We start from the raw sequence: 22,090 nt of genomic DNA on the forward strand, positions 1-22,090 counted from the left end.
CCCAATGTAGTAGGGATCTCTTGAGGATAACGAATTTGTCTGAATTTGACTTTCAATTCACCACCACATATGAATGTCCCTCGTAGCACCTTGAAGGACAGAGTGAGTAGGGAACAGGAAAACACAGTACCAAACTAAGAGTGTGGTAAACATAATGGGGTAATTAGGCAATACATGTATAAATAAATCATAAATGCAAAAGCAGCCTCTCCTTTCCTAATGCAAATGTGATATTCTATTTTTATTCAAGCAACAGGCTACAAAAATACAAAACAGGTTAGTTGCACATCACCAATGGCATTATTTTTCAATGAAATCAGTTTATTTGTAGCCTAGTCTTGTTTGCAAATAAGCATAATTATGAGAAAAATTCAATTATGATTTTTCACGTTTTCTCTTGTCTTAAAGGGAAAAATAGAGAAACATTGGATCTTTCTCTCTAGTTTCATACAGAGATAATAATACAAATACATACATAAATACATAATAATGATAATGTAAGGATAATAAAACACTGATTGTTGTTGTTGCTGTGATTTTCATTATTATTAGAGTAGCCTAGGGATAGGCGCAGGTCTAGGGAGCTGCCTCGCTGCAATGGAGAATCTCAACAGCAGGGAAAAAGGCGGGAGAAGGGGGCAGGGCTTTGCCTCTGGAGGAGGAGGAGGAGTGTGTGTGTGTGTGTGTGTGTGTACACGCACACTGGTGTGTGTGTGTGTGTGTGTGTGTGTGTGTGTGTGTGTGCATGCTCATTAGGAGACAGCTGGGGAACAGGCAGCATCGTGCTGAAGCAGCTCTGCATAGAATGGTGGATCTGAGCATCACGTCTCCTCTCCCATCCCACTGTCAAGGTAAGATAAGAACAAAAAAAAAAGACAGACATAAAGAAAGAAAGGAGACGGACAGATGGAGGCAGAGGAAACAGGAGAAGGAGAGAAGGAGAAAAATGGAGATGAGTGATGATGAAAGAGGGCTGAGAAAAAACCTCAAGAGCTGGGATGGAAGGGTAGCACTGATCTGATTCAGTGCTACTAACGTGTATAGTGAATAGTGTGGCGTGTGTGCATGTGATCAGTAGACAGGCAGCATTTCTTTGAGACTTACATGAGACTTATGTGCTCCTTTGCAAGAATATGTGTCCTGGTCAGAGGCATTGCAGAATGGCATGCACCACGAGAAAACACCAGTGGATGTTCCTGAATCAGTTATTCTAATTAAATAGCATGACAGTGTCTTATTGATTACAAATGTGTTAATGTGTGTGTGTGTGTGTGTGTGTGTGTGTGTGTGTGTGTGTGTGTGCTTCTGTCATCCATATCAAAGCCGACTTTCATTTACTAGACATTAGTATTGCAGGAGAAATGTATTCATGTTCACGTCATCCAACTGCTCAGGCTTTTTTACCTGGGAGGCTGATTGCTAGATTGCTGTTGTAGTGGGGGTTAATGTGTATATGTGTGTGTGTGTTTGTGTGTGTGTGTGTGTGTGTGTGTGTGTGTGTACATGTGTGTGTGTGTGTGTGCACTCCATATGTGTGTGAGTGCCCTGACGTGTTCCCTGTGCTCCTGGGCCAGGCTCTAGCCCTCTTCACCTGCACTGAGTGCTTATGAAGGACCACCAGGGCATCACCATAGCAGACCGCTCCAGGAGCTGAGGGTACTCCACTATCTCTGGACCAATGGCGAGGTATCGCCGAGCAGCGTACGCCTTGGTGCTCCTGGTGTGTTGCTTTTCGGGCTCTTCTGCACTAGGTGAGATCACGTTTACCTGCTATTGAGTTGGCTTATGTGACATTATGGCCGTGATTTAACATAGGATTTAATGCAAGTATTGTGGGTAAGCAGAAGCGCGAAGCTACGCATTGAATGTTTTGGTTGCCTAGCTGCCCTATAGCCCCATAATGCATTGTGTTTTGATCACATGGTTTCTCATAATTCACAATTCTCATCTCTCTGTCTCTCTATGAGTTCCTCATCCCACCAATTAGATGTGATGACAGCTTTTCTTTCTCCCTATCTGGTTTCACTCAGTCCTTTTCTCTCTGTCCCTTATTACATTTTCACCATCCTTCCTCCCCCAATCTCTTCTTCAGCCCTTTCCGTCTCGACTCAGTTACCCCTCTTGTTTTGCTTCTGCCATCTGTATTTCTCTCCCTCTGTCTTCTGTGTCTATGGTTTATCTGTCCTCGCGTTCTGAAAGTACCTGCATAGCAGGGACATTATATGTATTTTGGGCTGTGATTAAGAGCATAGTTATCAGTACAGTTCTCTGACTCTATTACATTCCCAACTGATAAGCAAAGAGCAGTGGTCTGGAGAATTTGGGAGAATAAGGATATTTCACACACTGTACAATTATACTGCTGATCAGATATAGTGTTTTGCATTGTGTCAGACACAATGCAAAAGAATGGTTGTAAAAATGGTTGTAATGACTATGTGTTTTACATTCTTCAAAGTCTACCTTGAAATTTGCAAGAAAGGAAAAAAGGCAGGATGTACAGACATAAAGCATAAGCGCTACACGGACATAATAAAAGATTTGGCAGTTTTACAGTGAGAGTCAAGCCCTGAGGCTAACCTGCTGCAAGAACACCTCTCTCTCTCTCTTTCTTTCTCTCTCTCTCGGTCTCTCTGTCTTTCTTCCTTGCTCTTTCTCTTAAGAGCAATTGGTTTTTTGCTAAATTCCTTTCAAATGACCAACCTCATGATGACCCATGTAATAATTATACTCACAGAATGAAAATGCTTCCTCGCAAGAACTCTTAAGAGTGCTGAATCAAGAGGTATACCTCCAGAACTCACAACTGGCATGATTCTTCTGTAACTGCTGGTAATTCTTCACAAATGATAAACACAACACAATAATAAACAAAAAATATTTCACAAACAATGCTTATTTTGAGGCTTTAAAAAGTACCGTTTAAAAGCATATCCTGTATCTTGCAAAAAGGGACAAGGAAAAATGAGCTCTTGACCATTTGAAATGGCACTCTGTTTCTACGAGTGTAGCTGGATTTCTGGGCTGAAGGGTAGGCTGCAGCAGCGTGTCCAGCCAGGCAGCATTACTCATTCCTCTGGACAGGCAGTGCCGAGGTCTGGCTCACAGGAGAGCATGGAGATGGAATACAATCCTGAGTCTGTTCCACATGGCCGCTTTCTGATCTGACCTGGCAGGAAGCAGCAGAGATTGTGGTACAGCAGCACTCTTAAAACAGTCTGTTTAGGCCTAATATGTTGTTTGTTTTTTCCTACTGGCCTAGAGCCAAATACTGAACCAGCCTTAGTAGTTTCATACAGTGGTGAAAGGAGGTGTCAGTTGGTGATTGATTTTACTTAGTGGTGGTCTGCATTCATACTGTATACCTTTGAAAGACCCTGAAACATTATTCTGTCAGCTACAGTATCAGCTGTGTTGTTACAGTCCATTACTAAATTTCATGGAAATGGTTTGCCCTAGATGACATGTCCCCAGTTACAAATTTGATCTTGTGGCTAATAGTATTATACTACTGGACAGTAATGTATTTTACTGCTTAGGCTATTTGTCATTGTCGCTTCCTCAATTATCACCCTTAGTCTGGTCACAAGTCAGATTTAAATATTAAGTCCTGTTTTTTTTTAACAAAATACTAAATTGTAGCCTAATTACAAAGGTGGGGAGAGCAGTATAGTGAGATTAAAAATATATGTCTATGCTTAGTTAGACACTCTTCAAGTAAGAAATAACTGCACAATGCATCTAGATAGAACATCCTGCTACTGATCACATGAAGGATGCAGCAATAGGGAGACAGACATGCCTCGGTCTGATGCCAGCATGAATCTGCGCCAAAGGTGAATCTCACCAGGCGAACAACGCAGGAGGAATGGAAGGTCACTCCTGAACATTCAGCAGTCAAACCCCATGCTGAGAGACCTCTACCGCAGCACTGAAAGAGTGATGACGCTCTCAGCGTTTATGTGTGCTTTGCTTTTATACTGCAATGAGGATGCAGAGATTATTCTAGCCCTTCTGTGTTCACTGGAGCTAAAAGAAAGAGCTCATTCTCACCGCTCCTGCAGTCGGTAGAATTCCCTTTTAATGAAAATGAGAAAATGGGGTTTGGGAGGTGTGTAGAGAGATGATATATTTGCTAATCAGTAGCACATTGATCCAGGAGGTCCAGAAATGTACTCTATTGACCCACCCTCCTAATGGGGCATTTCTGGAGACTGGGGCTGGATCCAGCGCCCAGTCACCCAACCTTGAGATTTACAGTGGATCCGAGTGCATAAGAAATAAACTCATATGCATATTAGGGTCGATTTAAGACACAGCTCTGATTTAATATGGCAAGAGCTGCAGTCAATAAAAAAATATTTATTTTTTGCTCTCACATTGGGTCTTTCAGTGACTGACCACTGCAATAATGTGAGTTCTTACCCAGAAGCAAAGCCAGTACACGCTCACACACGCTCACACACACACATACACACACACACACACACACACACACAAAACAGCCTGGATCATATAAGTATTTTATGTCTTTTTTTGTTTTTCCCGGGTTGGTCAGACACTCAGACATCTAGCACCCGAAGGCCATAGTGTTGGAGAGTCGGGCTGAGCAGCTGTCTGTGCATCTAATACCTCTAGCTGACAGGTTGTCCTTGAAGCACCACATGTCTCCCATCTTTCGTGCATCTGTGATTTATAACACCTCCAGCCTGTACCTATCTCCTCCGTGAAATCTCTATGGGCAACATTAGGCTGCTGCCACTACTTGCCAGCGCTTGCTCGTACACACAGTATGTAACCTAATATAGCCGACAACACATTACATATCCATCTCCCACTGCGCCGGTGTTAATTAATGACAGCGATGCATCTCTCCCTGTGCTTTAATGTACTTACAGAGACTATAACACACTGGGCTTTCCTCCGGCTAATCCAATTCCAGGAAGCCAAAGAGGCAAATGAAATGAGATCAAAGGATGGGCCTGCGATTTGGGACTTCAGTGTTGAGATCCAATCAAACACAGCCGACTGAAAGCCATCAGAGTTGGCTGATAGCAGGATCATTAAAGTCACAAACACACACACACAGCATAATACAATAAAGTCCTCGTTAGATTTTCATATTCTGAGCTATTTCTGTACAGCAGAGAGAAACAGGCCTGCGCCTGAGTGTACGTGAGCAGGCCTCACGAAAAACCTTTTCTTATTTTTTTTTGTTCGTTTTTTATTATCACATGGACAGATGATCAATTTAAAATGTTCTGGATGAGCTTACAACCGTAATCGTGTACCACTCCCATACCTCTACCATAATTCTCCTTGACCCCTCAACCCCAAAAGGAGGCCAGTGAATTCAAATGAATTCAAGTGAATTCCCTTAGGATGTGCCATTGGGAGCAGATGTTTAAAACCCACCATCCATGGGAAAAGGTGACCATGTTACATGCAAAATTATTTAATGATCCAAACAGATTTTGTATTACTGTGACAAACCCGACACTCATGAGTTAGGGAAAAAAAGGATAGCTGTAGAATTAACACAAGCATGCAAAAAGTAAACTGTTGCATAAAGAACTAAAATAATAGACATTAAAGACTTTGTCACAATATAATTCTCTGTAGCACAAATTAGACAGATTACAAGGTAGATTTATTTGTACATACTCACAACGTTCCATGACTGGATCTAAACATTCTTGATGTGGAAGTGTAGCAGTTGATTTTGGGTGTGGGGACTTGCTGCTGTGCTCACTGTGCCTGTGTAGCTAGAATCAAACATGCGATTTACTGCATGTTGGTCAGCAGATTAATGGTGTTATTGATTGACAAAGTCTCATTTACATGGTACACAAGTCACTGGTCATTGTTTTCCCTGTGAGCACATGGTTGTTGTGTTGGCCAAGTAATTGGATCTTTGTTTGGAGATGTCCATCCATCCTCCCTCTCTCTCTCTCTCTGTCTCTCTCCCTCCTTTCGTCCCATCCTTAATTGTGATTGAACATAGATGTAATTGAGGTAGTTTATGTGCTTATCTGCAGGGAGCCCCACGTTGTCTAACAGATTTCCATCCATCCTCTCTCTCTCTCTCTGTCTGTCTCCTCCTTTTGCCTCCTTAAATGTGATTGAACATAGATGTAATTGAGGTAGAGTTTCTGTGTCTCTCTGCAGGAAGCCCCAAGTTGTCCTCCTATGCCAGGACAGAGGACCAGCTGTTCAAAGACCTCTTCAGCACTTACCAGAAGTGGGTTAGACCAGTGGAGGAGCTCAACGGAACAGTGAGGGTTAAATTTGGCCTGGCTATCTCACAGCTCGTCGATGTGGTGAGGAAGTGACACATGACATTTACAGGGGCTACAGATGCACATACACATTTGTAATGAAGCAGGAAGAGCCAACAGTCACTCATAGTACCTATCACAACAAAGCTGCTTCTGCAAGTTGTTTTATTGTACTTTTTATGTCTGTTGCCCTCAGGCCCGGGGTGGGTAATCGGGAGAATCGGGAGAATTCCCGGTGGGCCGCTTTACTTTTGGGCCAGTCGAGGAATTTGTCACGTTAGTCTAACTTCTCTTAAAGTAGGCTACACGTTCCGCATTCTCTGCATGGCACCGTTGCCTCTGCATGGGTTGTAGCCTACCGTGTGAGGGGAGTTCTCCCCCCCCAAAAAAGAGTTGGTTGGGTCCATATAGCCCGTCTTTTCCAAAAACTTTTCTCAGATACGGATAGCCGGGCCGGCCCTACAGTAGCCATAAGCGTCAGGAAGGATGGATGGTAGAAAGAGGCCAGGAGGGACTGAAACGGCCATAGATGCTGCTAAATGTGCCAAGCTTCTAGATTAGGCCTACAGACAAAAGTGGCAACTGGTAAAGAGAGATAGCCTATAGGCAATGATTATTAGCAGTTATTCGGCTAATATTGGACGTTTGTAGCGTTGTCAAGCTATTTGCAAGCAACATATTACATTTCTTAAAATATTAGCCTGTATCCGATTCATAGACGTTGCAGTATGCAAATATTAATACAAAACTGAAGTTTGATCTGTGTAGGCCTATGCGGTAAAAATTGTAGCCTCTGAGCAGCAGATCAACCAGTCGACCACTGAAAATGATTAGCCCGAAATTAGTGAAAGAGCAAAATATTTATGCTACATGATGAACCTATATGCCTTGTTTGCTTAGAAGACAGTGTAGTAAAGGAGTAGGCTAAATCACCAAACAACAATATAGCCTACCCATGCAAAAAACATGTAACCTAAACATTAGTTCAATATGCCTCTTTGTGGAAGCGTGGGATAGGCTACATTTCAAAGGATTTCTTTCTTTCTGTCTTTCTCTCTTTCTGTTTTTGTTAAAGGAACCATATGTAAGAAATGTATTTCAATTAATCATAAAATGGCCCTGATAGGTCACTAGACATTAAGAAATCATGTTAATTTCAAATACTTATATCACTGACAACTGTAGTCCGGCCAGGATATTGCCATTTAAAAAGTGAAGTTGCAGCCCTCAACTGATGTTGATGTTGTGTTTTGTCATGTCATGTTGTGTTTTGGCCTGATGCGCCACCCTCTACCTATCTACTAATCACAAAGTCAGTAGTGTTTTGGCATCCGGGTTGGCAACCTCGAGTCAGGGGGGAGCGGGAAGGGATAAACACCGCTCTACAGTAATTTGAAAGTGATTGCAGTACCAGTTTTGGCCAAAATCTTACATATGGTTCCTTTAACTTGTGAAATAGTGGAATATTTTTTGTTAACTTCTCAGTTGAAGTGAATTATTATATAACCTTTACACATTTGTTGAACCATGGTACTAATAAAAACTACACGATAGTAAGATCTGAAATGTTGCTTCATTTATCCAATTTCCACCACTATGGAAAACGTGGGCCGGTCTTGGGCCTGAAACTCCTGTGCTGAAAAGTGGCCCCACTCCGGCCCTGGTTGCCCTTGACAGAGCCAAGCTCATTACAGTAATGTATCACTGTAATTTGTTTTATCCCTGACAGGAAACATTAGTGTGAATCAGTAGGCACTAGCTGAGGCCGAGTGTTATTTCTCGGAGTAGGTGCTCAATGACCTTTATTCGTCTGCATTCACTGATATATTTAAAAGCTCTCTCCTGTGACAATTTGCCTTCCTCTCCAGAATGAAAAGAACCAGCTGATGACAACAAATGTCTGGATGAAACAGGTACAAACATGTGATGTCCCTTGTGATAAAAAAGGCAGTGCTTGACTAGAGGCATATTAACAACCACAGGAGAAATATGTATCCATTTGTGTTAGATTGGGTTTTATGGCCTTTTGTGTCTAATGGAGCCCTCTCCCAATTTACACCCATCACTCCATGCTCTTTTAACAATCCTCTGCAGCAGACTGCTGTGATATTTAACAGCGCGTTTGCTTTAATCTTTCATCCATCCCATCATGCCCACCCCCACCTCCACACCAACAGCACGCACACCCACTCCCCACGCTGCAGTCTGACAGCTTTATTCATCTGCTGAGATTGCCTGTGCCCTCATTGGCCAGACAGACATCAGTCCCCAGCAGAGGGGTCGATGGGTCACTTGCTGTTGAGGGTGATGACAAACAGGCCCCCAACAGGAGAGAAAGGGGAGGGGAGTGCTTTTGAGAGAGAGAGAGAGCTATAATAGATTAATTTAAAAGACACACACATACACACATACATATCAAAGTGGTTGTTTCATGGGAGGTTAGGAGATGCAATGAGTAATCTTACAGATGAAGGAAAGAAGATGTTATTGAAACATGCTGTTTTTGATGATACGGATCTGTAGCACCTTCCGGAGCTGGCTAAAGGTGTATTATGTGTAGGAAGTGCCTACTTGGAATGTCAATGAAATATAGTTGGTATTACAGTAATGTCTAATTTCAGATACCTGCTCATGTATGTGCTAGGGAAGTTGACAGAGTCTGTCAGGGATATATGGTTGGTCAGAGATATGGACAGCAGTTCACATGCAAAACCCTAGAGATAACGATGATGAGTGGATGCTCTCCACACAAATACATTAATCAAATGATTTTACTTGTCATTTGATTGAAGCCGCTAAATACCACTCTTCCTGGTCTGAAATATCGATTTAGGCAAAAACCTGCCTGATAAAAATAAATGCTAATTTAAAAGAAAATCTGTCATATGCAGTACTTTAAAGTGGCCTAATTAGTTAATGTCTAGCATATTCCACAAGAGGCATCTTGGTGATATCTGACTGCTAGTTTGGTAGTAATCATGAAAAATTGTCAATGTTCTGGCAGGAATGGATAGACATGAAGCTCCGCTGGAACCCTGAAGAGTACTTGGGCATTACCTCCATCCGAGTCCCCTCCGATTCCATATGGATCCCAGACATTGTGCTTTATGACAAGTAGGTGGCGCTATTAGCTGCTGGAAGAGTGAAGCCCTCCTGATACCAATTCCTTTCAATTAATACTTGTTTCCAAAGAGAATGAATGAATATGAACAGTGTTGGACTGTAACACATTACTCAGTATTACATTATTGCTGTAATTTAATGACTTTCAGTACCAGGGATTGCAATGGCAAACGTAATACACTAATATAACTTAACATAGCCTAGAATAGAATAGAATAGAATATACTTTATTGTCATGCCTGCATGAAAATTGTCTTTGGTCTCACTGATAGGAATAGTATAAAACACATAGGAAACATAGAGTAGACACATTCAGTCCGTTACACACAGACATATAGCCACAGGATGAACACAGCACATCACATGTATCCCCTCCCTCTAGCTCACACACACATGCATACACATCAGATACAAGGCAAAAAGCACCAGTTCCAGCCCATTTGTAGTGCTCTTGGCTACACCTCCCTTCTGTCTAGTTTTTCCATTGTTTGTTGACCATGGAAATTGCATTTGGAATAAAAGAGTTTTTGTATATATTTTTCCTTGCCATGTGTACTCTGTAGCGCCGCCCTAGGGGGAGCAGCTCAAATTCAGAATGGAAGGGGTGTGTGTCATCATCTAGTATGTTCATGGCTTTTCTGTGTACTGCAGTGCTGTATAGATTATCTCGTGTTTTTTGAGGTCGCCCTATGATTTTCCCTGCCATTTTAACAATTCTGGACAGCTTGTTCTTATTGTGTAAAGTCAAGTGACCATACCAGACAGAAATGTTATAAGTACAAGGATACAAGGATACAAGGAAGTTTATTGTCACATGCATATAGTTACTGGAAGTAAGAAATGCAGTGAAATTATGTCTAGTGTCAGCCTATTTGTGCATTAATGGGGGGGGTAAAGAGTGCAGTAGAAGAGGGGTTTAGTAGATTAAGTGGCAAGGGCTGCATAAAAAAGGTGGGGGAGGATTGGGATTGGGTGGGGGGCACCAACAAGGAGCACCCAAGAGCAAGACCAAGTAAGGATGCTCTCCACTAAACTGACATATATCCTCTCAAGAATATTACAGCTGACTCCAAATCCCTTCAATTTCCTAATTAAAAACAGTCTTTGGCTGGCCTTTTTGCTTATAGCATCAGCATTTTCAGTATAATTCAACTTATCATCAATGTATGTTCCCAAATACTTAAAACAGTTAACAATTTCAACAGTTTGATTGGTTAATGTCAGTGGTGTTGGAGAACCTGTTTGATTAAGAATTAGCTCCTTTGTTTTACCTGCATTGAGTAAAAGTGAGCTGGTCTTACACCACTGTTCTAGCTTGAAAACATGTTCAACATAATCAGATATACTGTACTGTCGTCCTTGTGAAACAGTCCCACCAGTGCCATATCATCTGCATATTTGAATAATTTAAAAGTACTATGATGTAGTGTCATTTCATTTGTATACACAGAAAACAGGACAGGAGAAAGAACACATCCTTGAGGGGCCCCTGTATTAAGTACTATTTCATTAGAGGTCATGTCCCTGGCACACACTCGCTGTGGGCGGTCAGTTAGGAAGTGCTTGATCCAGTGGACCAACCCCCCATCCACCCCCAAGTCAATAAGTCGTTGCAGGAGTATGTGAATTTGCATTGTGTTGAAGGCAGCAGTAAAATCAACAAATAAAATCCGTACATAAGTATTGGTTTTTTGCAAATGTTTGGAGACCATGTTAACCATGGTGAGAGTGGCATCCTCAGTCCCTCTATGAGGCTTATAGGCAAACTGTAGAGGATCAAGGTGTGAGTTCAGGGATGCGGTAAGGTGTTTGGATACAACCCTCTCCATACATTTGGCTAAAATAGGGGTCAAGGCAACTGGACGGAAGTCATTCAGTTCTTTGGATCCAGGTTTCTTTGGGAGTGGCTTGATAATTGATAATTTCCACATATCCGGCACAGTACAGGTGTTCAGTAGTAACTGTTGCTAGTTCAGTGGCGCATGCCTTCAGTGCCCTTCCACGGAGGCCATCAGGTCCAGGCGCTTTATGTGGGTTGATTTTTGAGAGGCATTGTTTAACTGCCTCCTCTGACAGCTGGATTGTGGTGGTTTGGGGTATGTTGATGCAGACAGTATTGCATTTGTCTTTACTATCAGAAGAGTCAAACCTTCCATAGAAATGATTAAGTTTGTTTAAGAAGGGGAGGTCCATGGTTGTATCCATTTGCTTTTTGGGGGCTCTGCCCATCATTTTATTAAGCCCTTCCCAAGCTTGTTTAGGGTTGCTTGTGCAGAATTGTTCCTCCACTTTATTTTTAAAATCAATTTTAGCCTTCTGTATCTTCACCCTAAGCTCCTTCCGTATGTCTCTGAGTTTCTCAGTGTCACCCCCTAGGAAAGCCTCTTTTTCTCATTAAGGCAAGTTTTTAGGTCTTGGGTCATTCCACGTCAATTCAACCAGGGCCCACGCACTTAGGTCTCAAAAAATTCTGAAAAAATTACCAGGTGTACCTATGTTACCCAGGAGACACACTGTAAAATTACTCTTATGTAAGATCAATACTTTCCAAGATACAGACAGTTTTACAGGGGGAGGGGGTGTCGATTTTGTTCGGGCTCTTTTTTTTGTCAAAGTTCACAAGCCCACAGCGCAAGAACTAAACCATGTAGGAGGCTCAAATTTTGCATGCTGGTACATAAATAGGAATAGTATGTAGCAAAATCGTCACGTTTGGTCTGGATAATCCTGCATGGTCATAGCTGTCCCTCAAAGTTGATACACATTTTATTGGAGTTTTTGGCTGGGCTCTGTTTAAGCCTTCAGAAGACATATTTGTACTCAACATAGGCTCTTGATTTATTTTCCTTACTGAGATAAGTAGAAACACTCACAAAAAACAATGAACAGAAAATAAATTCCTTCAGGGTCTGAACAGCAGACCTTAGAAGTCTAAAAAATCATTTTGGTTCTCATTTTCAGAGCTCCTAAACACCTTGTGGGAATATACAAAGATTTTTTAAATATTTTTTTCTTTATTCTCCATGATCTTTTCTTTTTAAAAACACCAATTTGACTTGTCTTATGCAAATCTTTCTTTTTCACTTTCAAGAGCCTATGTTGAGTAAATATGTCTTCTGAAGGCTTAAACAGAGCCCAGCCAAAAACTCCAATAAAATTTGTATCAACTTTGAGGGACAGCTATGACCATGCAGGATTATCCAGACCAAACGTGACGATTTTGCTACATACTATTCCTATTTATGTACCAGCATGCAAAATTTGAGCCTCCTACATGGTTTAGTTCTTGTGCTGTGGGCTTGTGAACTTTGACAAAAAAAAAGAGCCCGAATAAAATCGACACCCCCTCCCCCTGTAAAACTGTCTGTATCTTGGAAAGTATTGATCTTACATAAGAGTAATTTTACAGTGTGTCTCCTGGGTAACATAGGTACACCTGGTAATTTTTTCAGAATTTTTTGAGACCTAAGTTCGTGGGCCCTGGTTGAACTGACGTGGAATGACCCTCTTTTGACAGCCAGGGCTTATTATTCGGAAATATAACTATTCTTTTGGTTTCAATTGCAGATTCCTCACAGAACTGTATGTATGAGGTGATACAGTCTGTTAGCTCATTGAGGTCTCTGCATGAGTCGAAGAATAAGTCCCAACTTGTGGTTTCAAAACAGCATTTTAACTTGTCCAATGTCTCCCCATTCCATACTTGTACTGTTTTTATGGTGGGCCTTTCGCGCTTTACTAGCTGTCTGTACTTTGGCAACAGGTGTATAACGTTGTGATCTGATTTCCCTATAGGTGGGCGGCATCTCGCTTTGTAAGCATGCTCTATGTTGCCATAACAGTGGTCCAGGATGTTAGATGCGCGAGTTGGGCAGTCTATGTATTGTTGTAGAGTTGGGAGATAAGCTGACAGGGAGAGTGTGTTAAAGTCCCCTAAAATGAAAACGGGTTGGTCAGCTGATCGGGAGAGCGCGTTATTGAAACAGTCTAATATGCGCTCGGCTGCCTCTTTGTTGTTAGGACCAGGCACGCACATACACCAATATGACAGTCAGCTGCCCAAACTCTCGGGGTAAGTAAAATGGTCTGAATGAAACCACTAAGATCTCATAGTGTCTTGTGCAAATCTGTTCTGAAACAGTGAATTGCGTCGCCCATTTATTATCAACCAGCATACAAAGGCCACCTCCGATAGATTTTTGCGACTTAGCCTTGTCTCTGTCTGATCTGATTATAGTATATCCATCAACGCTAAAATGACAATCCCACTTCAACCATGTTTCAGTAAAACAAATGAGGTTACTGCATCGGAAGTCCTCCTCATATTTGATGCGAAGTATTACCTCATCCAATTTGTTGTTGAGCGATCTTGAAAGGGTGATCACTGGTAAGGGGTGCAACACTTGCTCCCACGTCTCCTTAATCGATTCCGAACCCCTCCTCTGGATCCGCGTTTCTTCTTATTTGGTTTCTTAATCCTGGTTGTTAACAGTCCCAGCGGTAATATAAATCCAGTGTTCAGATTACTTGCGTTAGGGCGACAAGTGAGAAGAAATTCACGGGAATAACTAATGCGGGGCTGGGCAACCCCATTGTTAGTAGGCCCATTGTCGGCGTTTGCCTCGGATATCGTTGACAGAAGAGTTACCAGAGCGATATAAACAGCGGAAAAGTTCATGGTCCTTGATATATGATGTGCATACGTTGAAACAACTTCAAAACTAGGCTACTTCAAACATACATTAGGACGAACTAAAAACAATAAAAGCGACAGAGACGAACGGACAGGTGAGACACAGGGTCAGCAGCAGAGCCGCGAGAGCCGCTAGCAGATCGTTAGGTCTGGTGTCACAGGTTGAGAGGCATTTTTTTCCAAAAAGTCACCCAATTTGTGTATTAATCCTCACTCATCTTGTGTGACAAACTCGATCAGAAAACCCAGTAAAAATCAATTAGCATTTTTTTTGCATTGTTATATCCTTTTCCTAATTTACAAAGGTCAATACACTTTCCCTGGTTAAAAATCTTTTTTCTTTGATTTCCTTTAAGGTTGGATTTTTCCTAATTTTTCCTCATGTTTTCATTGAGAAACTAATAAATAAAATGACTCATCTGTACCAGGGGTGCCAATAGTGCTGTTCTATAACAATAAGAACATGAAGAAATGTGTTTATTTTTGCCTTGATGCCTTGAACAAATGTATTTATTTACACACCTAGTTAATTTGGCAACCCTTCATAATATTAATGCAAAGTTGCTGTTTGCTCTTGCAGTGCAGATGGTCAGTTTGAGGCCACAGTCACCAAAACCGTGGTGAGATATGATGGTACCATCTCCTGGACCCCCCCTGCAAACTACAAGTCCACCTGCACCATAGACGTCACTTTCTTCCCCTTTGACCTTCAAAACTGCACCATGAAGTTTGGCTCCTGGACATACGATGGCTCTCAGGTTGAAACCTCTCAGCTTTTTCTGATTTTACTATTAGTCTTTACATTGTAATTAAACTAATTTAAATCATGTGGTGTCTACCAGTAATACATAAATGAGACAAAATGGTGTGATTGGATAAGGCATGAGAAAAACTTTTCATTTCATTACAGTAGCCACCATAATAACATTTGCCAAGGCTTTGACCACTAGATTGCTAGCCATATAGAGAGCTTGAGGCACGAGTTCTGCACTTCCTGTTATGCTCTGCAAGATTACTGGAGTACAGTCACTAACATGGTGATTGTATCTTTAACCTCTAGGTGGACATCGTCCTGGCTGACGTCCATGTGGACAAACGGGACTATTTTGACAATGGCGAGTGGGAGATCGTCAAGGCGACGGGCAGCCGGGGACTGCGGATGGACGAGAACAGCTACTACCCCTTCATCACCTACTCCTTCCTCATCCGGCGGCTGCCGCTCTTCTACACACTCTTCCTCATCATCCCTTGCATCGGCCTGTCCTTCCTCACCGTGCTGGTGTTCTACCTGCCGTCCAATAGCGGCGAGAAGATCTCCCTGTGCACCTCTGTGCTCGTGTCCCTCACCGTCTTCTTGCTCGTGATCGAGGAGATCATCCCGTCCTCCTCCAAGGTCATCCCGCTCATCGGCGAGTACCTGGTGTTCACCATGATCTTCGTCACACTGTCAATCGTCATCACCGTCTTCGCTATCAACATCCACCACCGCTCCTCGTCCACGCACCACGGTATGGCGCCCTGGGTGCGCCGCATCTTCCTGCACCGCCTGCCCAAGCTCCTCTGCATGCGCAGCCACGTGGACCGCTACGCCACTACCACTAGTGGGCAGCAGCGAGCAGGCCGGATGGGCCTTGGGGGCTTCACGAAGGGGCTGGAACAGGAGGACACCACCCCACTGCTCTCCTCCAGGAACAACCTGCAGGCTGCCCTGGACTCCATTCGCTACATCACTCAACACGTGGTGAAGGAGAACGAAGTGAGAGAGGTAAGGCATCTGTCCCTCCACTCAACGGCCATATTGCAACACTTTTTGGGCACTTATCGTGCATCTATTTCGGCAGATATGCGCGTGCGCAAGGCTTCACGACACCAATCTTGCTCCAGCGGCGAGATCACAAAACATGATTGGCACGATGTCTTCACAACACACCACATGATTGGCTCACTGTATTCACAACACAACACATGATTGGCTCAATGTATTCACATGTTATCGTTTTGCTGCGGAAGGGGTGGGATATGTGTAGACAACTGCCATATTGGTGTTACAAACTAACCCCATGCATTTCTATGGAGGATTTTTTGAGTGCTGTGTCTCTTCATTAGAAAGTCTGTGCTACAGTATCCTATATATTATACAGTATATGCCACCTGCATACATATATCCATAGATTATGTTGGGTTATTCTATGGTAATATTGGGTGTTGTGGAGTGAGGTACAAATAGACCCCATTGTTAAAAGTAAACTTTACATCTGGATTTACAAAATATCAGGTTCCAGATATTTGAATGTACTGTTTTCAGGTAGAGGTTGTTTTTCTATAGTAAATAGGCTTGCTGTGGCAAATCCCCTAAACACAAGGAATCTAACTTCTCCTGTGTATAAATGCCAGGTAATGCTTGTGTCCTCTCTTGAAATGTTCAAGACATTTATGAGCAAATATCTTTCTCTGTGTAAGTCTAAGTGTTGGAAATCCTATGTGAATCATGTCAGTTTCAGGAGATAAATTATAATAATCTGCTTTTACACTCTGTATGATCATTATAATCACTGTTCATGTGTCAGTTTTTCTCAGAGCAGCAAAAATATCTCACCTTTGGGTGTTCATGGTTATCTTATTTCCTTCCTCAGGTGGTCCAGGACTGGAAGTTTGTTGCTCAGGTTCTGGACCGGGTGTTTCTGTGGGCCTTCCTGCTGGTCTCGGTTCTGGGTTCGGCTCTGCTCTTCATCCCTGTCATTTACAAATGGGCTAACATCATCGTCCCAAGCTACAACGGCATCAGCAGTTGAGCCGCATGCCTGGGATCATATTGAGATTGTAACACACTGTGCAGTATGCCAATACCATACTGGTGAACCAATGCATCCAAAGCACAAGCACCATATACACTCATGATGCTCTTCTTCGAATGGATCTCAAGAGTTCTCAGTGACAGAAAGCTCATAATGTGTGTCACTGTAACTAAGCTGCGTTCATTCAAGCTGTGTTCACTATAGGCTGGCGGTGTGTGATGTACCAAGGCACTTTTTTTCTTATCATGAGCATATCAATGTATATCAACAGAAAGAGACAGACAGCTCTATAAATTAGGTGGCTTGAGAATGGTGGTATCAAAAAATGCCTGGAGAATTTTGCTTGTGATCTAGAAGTCACAAAAGTGTCATGACTCATGTTATTTTCTTTCTGACCTGTTTGGAAAATATGATGGATTTGGATGGAATTAATGGTGCAGCCCTTTGACTTCAGAGAAATTCTCTGACCTATTTTTGTCTATCTGTCTGGTGTGTGTGCTCTAAAAAACAGTGCCCCTGCCCAGCCTTGGCTCTGACAATGAAACACGAATGGACCAAACCATATATTATATTCCAGCCAATGAATAATGGTGTTTCAGGAACATGGGAGTGTGGAGTGTATTGGATTGGCTGTTGAGCTCCAATATTAACAGTCTTTCACCAGGATGAAGGCCTGTACTTTTAATATAGAAGCTAGGATGAGTCTGGGTGCAATTGTGTCAGTGAGGATTTGGTTTTACCTTTTTTGCACAAGGTACTTGTGGGACGTTCACCCATTGCTTGACAGTGCACTGACTGTGCACCGGAAACTATGCTCTCCTTTTACATGCCTTTGCAGGATCTTGCCTTGTTGTTGTACAGTTCAAATGTAATGCTATATGGAGCAACCAACAATGAAACAACCAAATAATGAATGTATCACTGTTATAAAACAACAAGAACAAAGACAATAGTGAATGTCATATGATTACATTCTGTATCGTCCTGCAAATAGAGCTCTTATTTATAAAGATGTGTGTATTGTTAGATATGTGGAACACACTCACTCTGATAAAAGCCACATTTTTCTCAGTCTTAACCAAAGGCTCACTCACTGTCTCCTAAGTGACATTATAATAAAGCTCTTCAATTATTCATTTTGCCTTCTCACAAGATGAGATCCCTGTGCTGTGCTTAGCCAGTCAGCTTAGTGCTTAGCCAGCTTTGTTTGATAGTAACCAATATTGTGTGTGTGCACGTGTGTGCGCATGTGTGAGTATGTGTTGGGTATGTGTTGTGCAGCCATACTATTTTCCGTTTGAAACAGCTGTAGTCATATTCATCATCAGTCATGGTCATATTTTATAAGAAACAGTTACAAGCACTTTATAATAACAAAGTATCTCATCACAGGCACCTGAAACCACAGTGTATAAGCTATTTTATACAGTCTATGGTGTCTAGTCAACAAGCAGACTAAAACATCAGAAAGAAGAGAGGGTAAATATATTTATAGGTGTAGCCTGTTAATGACTATTTCACAGTAACAGAAACAACAGGGAACCATTCGTGTCATGGTCACAGTTTCAGTGTCAGAGCCGGAACAAAGGGGCATGGACCTCCAACACAAATACACTATAACTGTTACATAAGCTCTAGAACTATTGCTAAAAGATAATCTTTTACTTGTATTGTAAGGTATGTGCTGTTATCACAATCAGCAGATGTGCATTCCCACACTGGAGTGGGAGGTGGGACTTCAGTAAAAGTCACACAGAAAAACCTAAATAAAAAAAACAACAATTTCACTAGTGGTAAGTGACAAAAGTCAAATACTAACCACTTGATAACTTACTGTACCTCCTCAATATTTACAATATAAGAAAAAAAAAATCACATACACCTGAAGACTGGGTCAAACAATTATTGCTACACACATGAAGGCTTGAAGATATGACATCTACAGTAGATATCACGTTTTCTGTAGTGTGATTTCATATCCATTTAATTGATGACTCCTAAAATGACATCATTTCCATACACAAAAAATAACATTCCAGGTATATTGAAATGTTTTCAAATATTATTTCATACACTGCTGCTCAAGAAAAGATAATCCTGTCAGTTCAAGCCAGATATATGAAATTAAACCTCTTGGCCTCCTACCGCCTACATGCTATTTATTTACTTTATGTGCCCAATGTCCCATTTGTGAAAACAAAACAAAAAAACAAGAAAAAAACAGTGACTGTTACTTTAAAGTTTTCTGTTCTCTGGTTTTAAACATGTTAATCCCATTTTAACATGTCACAATACTTAGGTCTCTATTGACCAACAGAACAAGTGTTAGGCTTGCTGCAGAGTTGAATGAATCCACCCCTCATAGAGTTGCAAACTTTCAGTAGGAAAACTTCTGCCAAGGTAAGTCGTTTTAACTCTTCTACATTTAAAAAGCAAATCTCAAACTTTGAAATGAACTGCACCATAATATTCTTTCATCTAGAACTAATCATGACAAAAATCCATGTTTTTTTCACTGCAGAATACAGTATATGCAAATATACAAATATTTACTTTAAATTATAATAAATAACTGAGCAAGATATACACTAATATGAATTATGCTGATGCTTGGAGAGATGAATGTTATTTGTATACCTTTATTCTTTATGTGGGATTTGAAAAACAATGACTGTTTACTTTTTTTATTTAAATTCAGCATAATGACAGACCTTATGGTGAGAGGCTCTCTGTCACATCCTCTTCTTCTGCCTCTCCTCTTCTTGTTTGCTTCTGGTTGCCATGGAGGGAAGATACTTGTGGCACCAGTGGAGGGAAGCCACTGGGTGAACATGGACATTCTGATAAGGGCTCTACACGACCGTGGACATTCCATCACTGTAGTACGGACGACCAAGAGCTGGTACATCAAAGAAGACTCAACCTACTACGACTCAGTTACAGTGCCCGTTGAAAAGGGGTTTGATGAGGAGTTTGTCAAACCAATTATTCTTCAGCTAATGGACATTGAAAGGGGAAAGAGTTCCATGATCAATTTTATTCCTCTTCAGCTACTTATGTTCTCAGCCATGTATGATCTCCATGATATAGCCTGTCAAATGGTATCCTCGATGTTTCAGGACAGAGCCCTAATGCAGCGTTTGAATGAGAGTCAGTTTGACCTGGTTCTCACTGACCCCTCATTTGGTGAAGGCATTCTGCTGGCTCACTACCTTAAGCTGCCCTTAGTCTACAACGTGCGGTGGGTTACTGGTACTGAAGGACACTTGCACCTTGCACCTTCACCGGTATCGTACATACCAATTACAGGATCAGGCCTGTCTGATAAAATGACCTTCTCACAAAGGGTGAAAAATATGCTTTATCACCTCCTTGTGCTGTTTCAGTTTAGGTTACCAATTCAAGCACAATACCAGGCAGTCTGTGATAAGTATTTTGAACCTAAAGTAGACTTTCATGAGCTTGTGCTAGCAGCTGATATTTGGCTGATGCGGGTAGATTTCGTGTTTGAGTTTCCACGTCCCTCTATGCCTAATGCTGTTTACATGGGTGGGTTCCAGTGTAAGCCAGCAAAGCCTCTTCCTCACGACCTGGAGGACTTTGTACAGAGCTCTGGAGAACATGGAGTTGTAATCATGTCTTTGGGTACTTTTGTAAGTGAGATTCCAAGTGACTTGGCAGAAGATATAGCAGCAGCTTTTGCGGAGTTGCCTCAGAAAGTCATCTGGAGGCATATTGGAGAGAGACCATCTACCCTGGGTAACAACACCCTCCTAGTGGAGTGGATGCCCCAAAAAGACCTACTAGGTCACCCTAAAATCAGAGCCTTTGTAGCCCACGGAGGAACAAATGGAGTTCAAGAGGCCTTGTATCATGGTGTTCCAGTTGTGGGCATACCTCTGTTTTTTGACCAGTATGACAATCTGTTGCGACTGAAAGAGAGAGGAGGAGCTAAGATGCTCAGCATTGCCACCACAAATAAAGACACGTTCCTCCAGGCTTTGCAGGAGGTGCTCCATGAGCCATCCTACAGGGAGAACATGCAGAGACTCTCCAGGCTGCACAGAGACCAGCCAATGCAGCCCCTGGACCGAGCCCTCTTCTGGATTGAGTTTGTTATCAGGAACAAAGGTGCTGCTCACCTGCGCACAGAGTCCTACAAGATGCCTTGGTACTCCTACCACTCTGTGGATGTGGTTGTATTCTTACTGGTTGTGGTTATCTCTGTTGTTGTGATTTCCTTTGTTGTAATCAGATATACATGCTTTAAACTGTTAAGAATGAAGAAAATAAAACATGAATGATTTCCTAGCTAAGCCATAGAATGAGATATGATATTGACTTGATGTTGACAGGTGCTCACTGAATAAACTGGTTCGACCGTAAATAATGCTAGTTGCCAACCACTCGGTTGCGTTGCACAGTTTTAAAAACGAACGTTAAGGGTTGTTTTAAGGACATGTTTGTGCATGCCCATAGCCAGCCACTCTGAAAAGGTCAAAGGCGATTCAAAACGAGTCAGAAAACCGAGACAGGACCCATCGTCAAAATTTCGGTGTCCACCACTCTAGTTCATCCAAAACAAACCAGAAAAGGGACTCAAAGTATTAAATACTGGAATTATCCTTTAAGCTCAAACAATACAGGCATACACAATTAACAAACAAGACACAGCTGAAGAAAATGGAACACCTAACAAAAAAACAAACAGAAAGAATGGGTACATCTAGTGGTGAATAAGTGTCGGGGTATTAACAAAAACTCTTACATATCCTGACAACCTCATAACATACTTCAATACTTCAGAGATATTCAGTTTCACTCAAAAGTTTGGACACACCTACTCATTTAGACCCATATAGATTATGGGTCTTCCTTTTCTGATTATGTTTTACATTACAAAACAAAACTGGAAAAGTCAGAGCTAGATGTACCGCAAAGTGGTACAAAATATGGCCACTCAGTCCTGCACATTCTCTTCACAAAAATAAATCACGATTTTCAATTTGTCTCGATCTCCTACTCCAGCCACTACTGCTGCAACTTTTATGTATGTAAATGAGTGTGTGCATAGTGTGTATTTGTGTTTATGTGTGCTTCTGTGTGTGTGTGTGTGTCCGTGTGTTCGCTTGTGAGTGTGTATGTGGGGGCAATGGGGTGTGCATGTGTGTGTATGTTTCTGTGTGTGTGTGCGTGTGCCT

The 22,090-nt window shown here is 41.9% G+C and overlaps 2 protein-coding genes across 3 annotated transcripts; both read left to right on the forward strand.

Moving 5' to 3' along the window:
• Positions 1 to 737: 737 nt before the first annotated feature.
• Positions 738 to 18,025, forward strand: chrna5 (cholinergic receptor, nicotinic, alpha 5). Of its 2 annotated transcripts, XM_048263039.1 has the most exons (8): positions 738 to 851; positions 1,575 to 1,751; positions 6,169 to 6,320; positions 8,147 to 8,191; positions 9,283 to 9,392; positions 14,675 to 14,852; positions 15,155 to 15,859; positions 16,728 to 18,025. In XM_048263039.1, exons 2-8 carry the CDS (start codon positions 1,679 to 1,681, stop codon positions 16,884 to 16,886), a joined length of 1,422 nt encoding a protein of 473 aa, XP_048118996.1. In that variant the 5' UTR covers positions 738 to 851; positions 1,575 to 1,678; the 3' UTR covers positions 16,887 to 18,025. The 2 variants fall into 2 exon arrangements, with proteins under 2 accessions (XP_048118996.1, XP_048118997.1); XM_048263040.1 differs by lacking the exons at positions 738 to 851; positions 1,575 to 1,751; positions 6,169 to 6,320; positions 8,147 to 8,191; positions 9,283 to 9,392 and adding an exon at positions 13,167 to 13,473.
• A 1,193-nt stretch (positions 18,026 to 19,218) lies between these two features.
• Positions 19,219 to 21,200, forward strand: LOC125307193 (UDP-glucuronosyltransferase 2B1-like). Its single transcript, XM_048263038.1, has 2 exons — positions 19,219 to 19,289; positions 19,588 to 21,200. The coding sequence occupies exon 2, from the start codon at positions 19,592 to 19,594 to the stop codon at positions 21,191 to 21,193; it is 1,602 nt and encodes a 533-aa protein (XP_048118995.1). The 5' UTR covers positions 19,219 to 19,289; positions 19,588 to 19,591; the 3' UTR covers positions 21,194 to 21,200.
• The last annotated feature ends 890 nt before the right edge of the window (positions 21,201 to 22,090 follow it).

The sequence above is a fragment of the Alosa alosa genome, chromosome 14 (genome assembly GCF_017589495.1).
Source record: "Alosa alosa isolate M-15738 ecotype Scorff River chromosome 14, AALO_Geno_1.1, whole genome shotgun sequence".
NCBI lineage: Eukaryota > Metazoa > Chordata > Actinopteri > Clupeiformes > Clupeidae > Alosa > Alosa alosa.

Bases quoted from the DNA above. Each gene is read 5' to 3' on its own strand.
- chrna5 (XM_048263039.1), top strand. From the start codon at position 1,679: ATGGCGAGGTATCGCCGAGCAGCGTACGCCTTGGTGCTCCTGGTGTGT. The intron at 9,393-14,674 runs GTAGGTGGCGCT...TTGCTCTTGCAG, and splicing joins GACATTGTGCTTTATGACAA to TGCAGATGGTCAGTTTGAGG. The intron at 14,853-15,154 runs GTTGAAACCTCT...TTTAACCTCTAG, and splicing joins GGACATACGATGGCTCTCAG to GTGGACATCGTCCTGGCTGA.
- LOC125307193 (XM_048263038.1), top strand. From the start codon at position 19,592: ATGACAGACCTTATGGTGAGAGGCTCTCTGTCACATCCTCTTCTTCTG.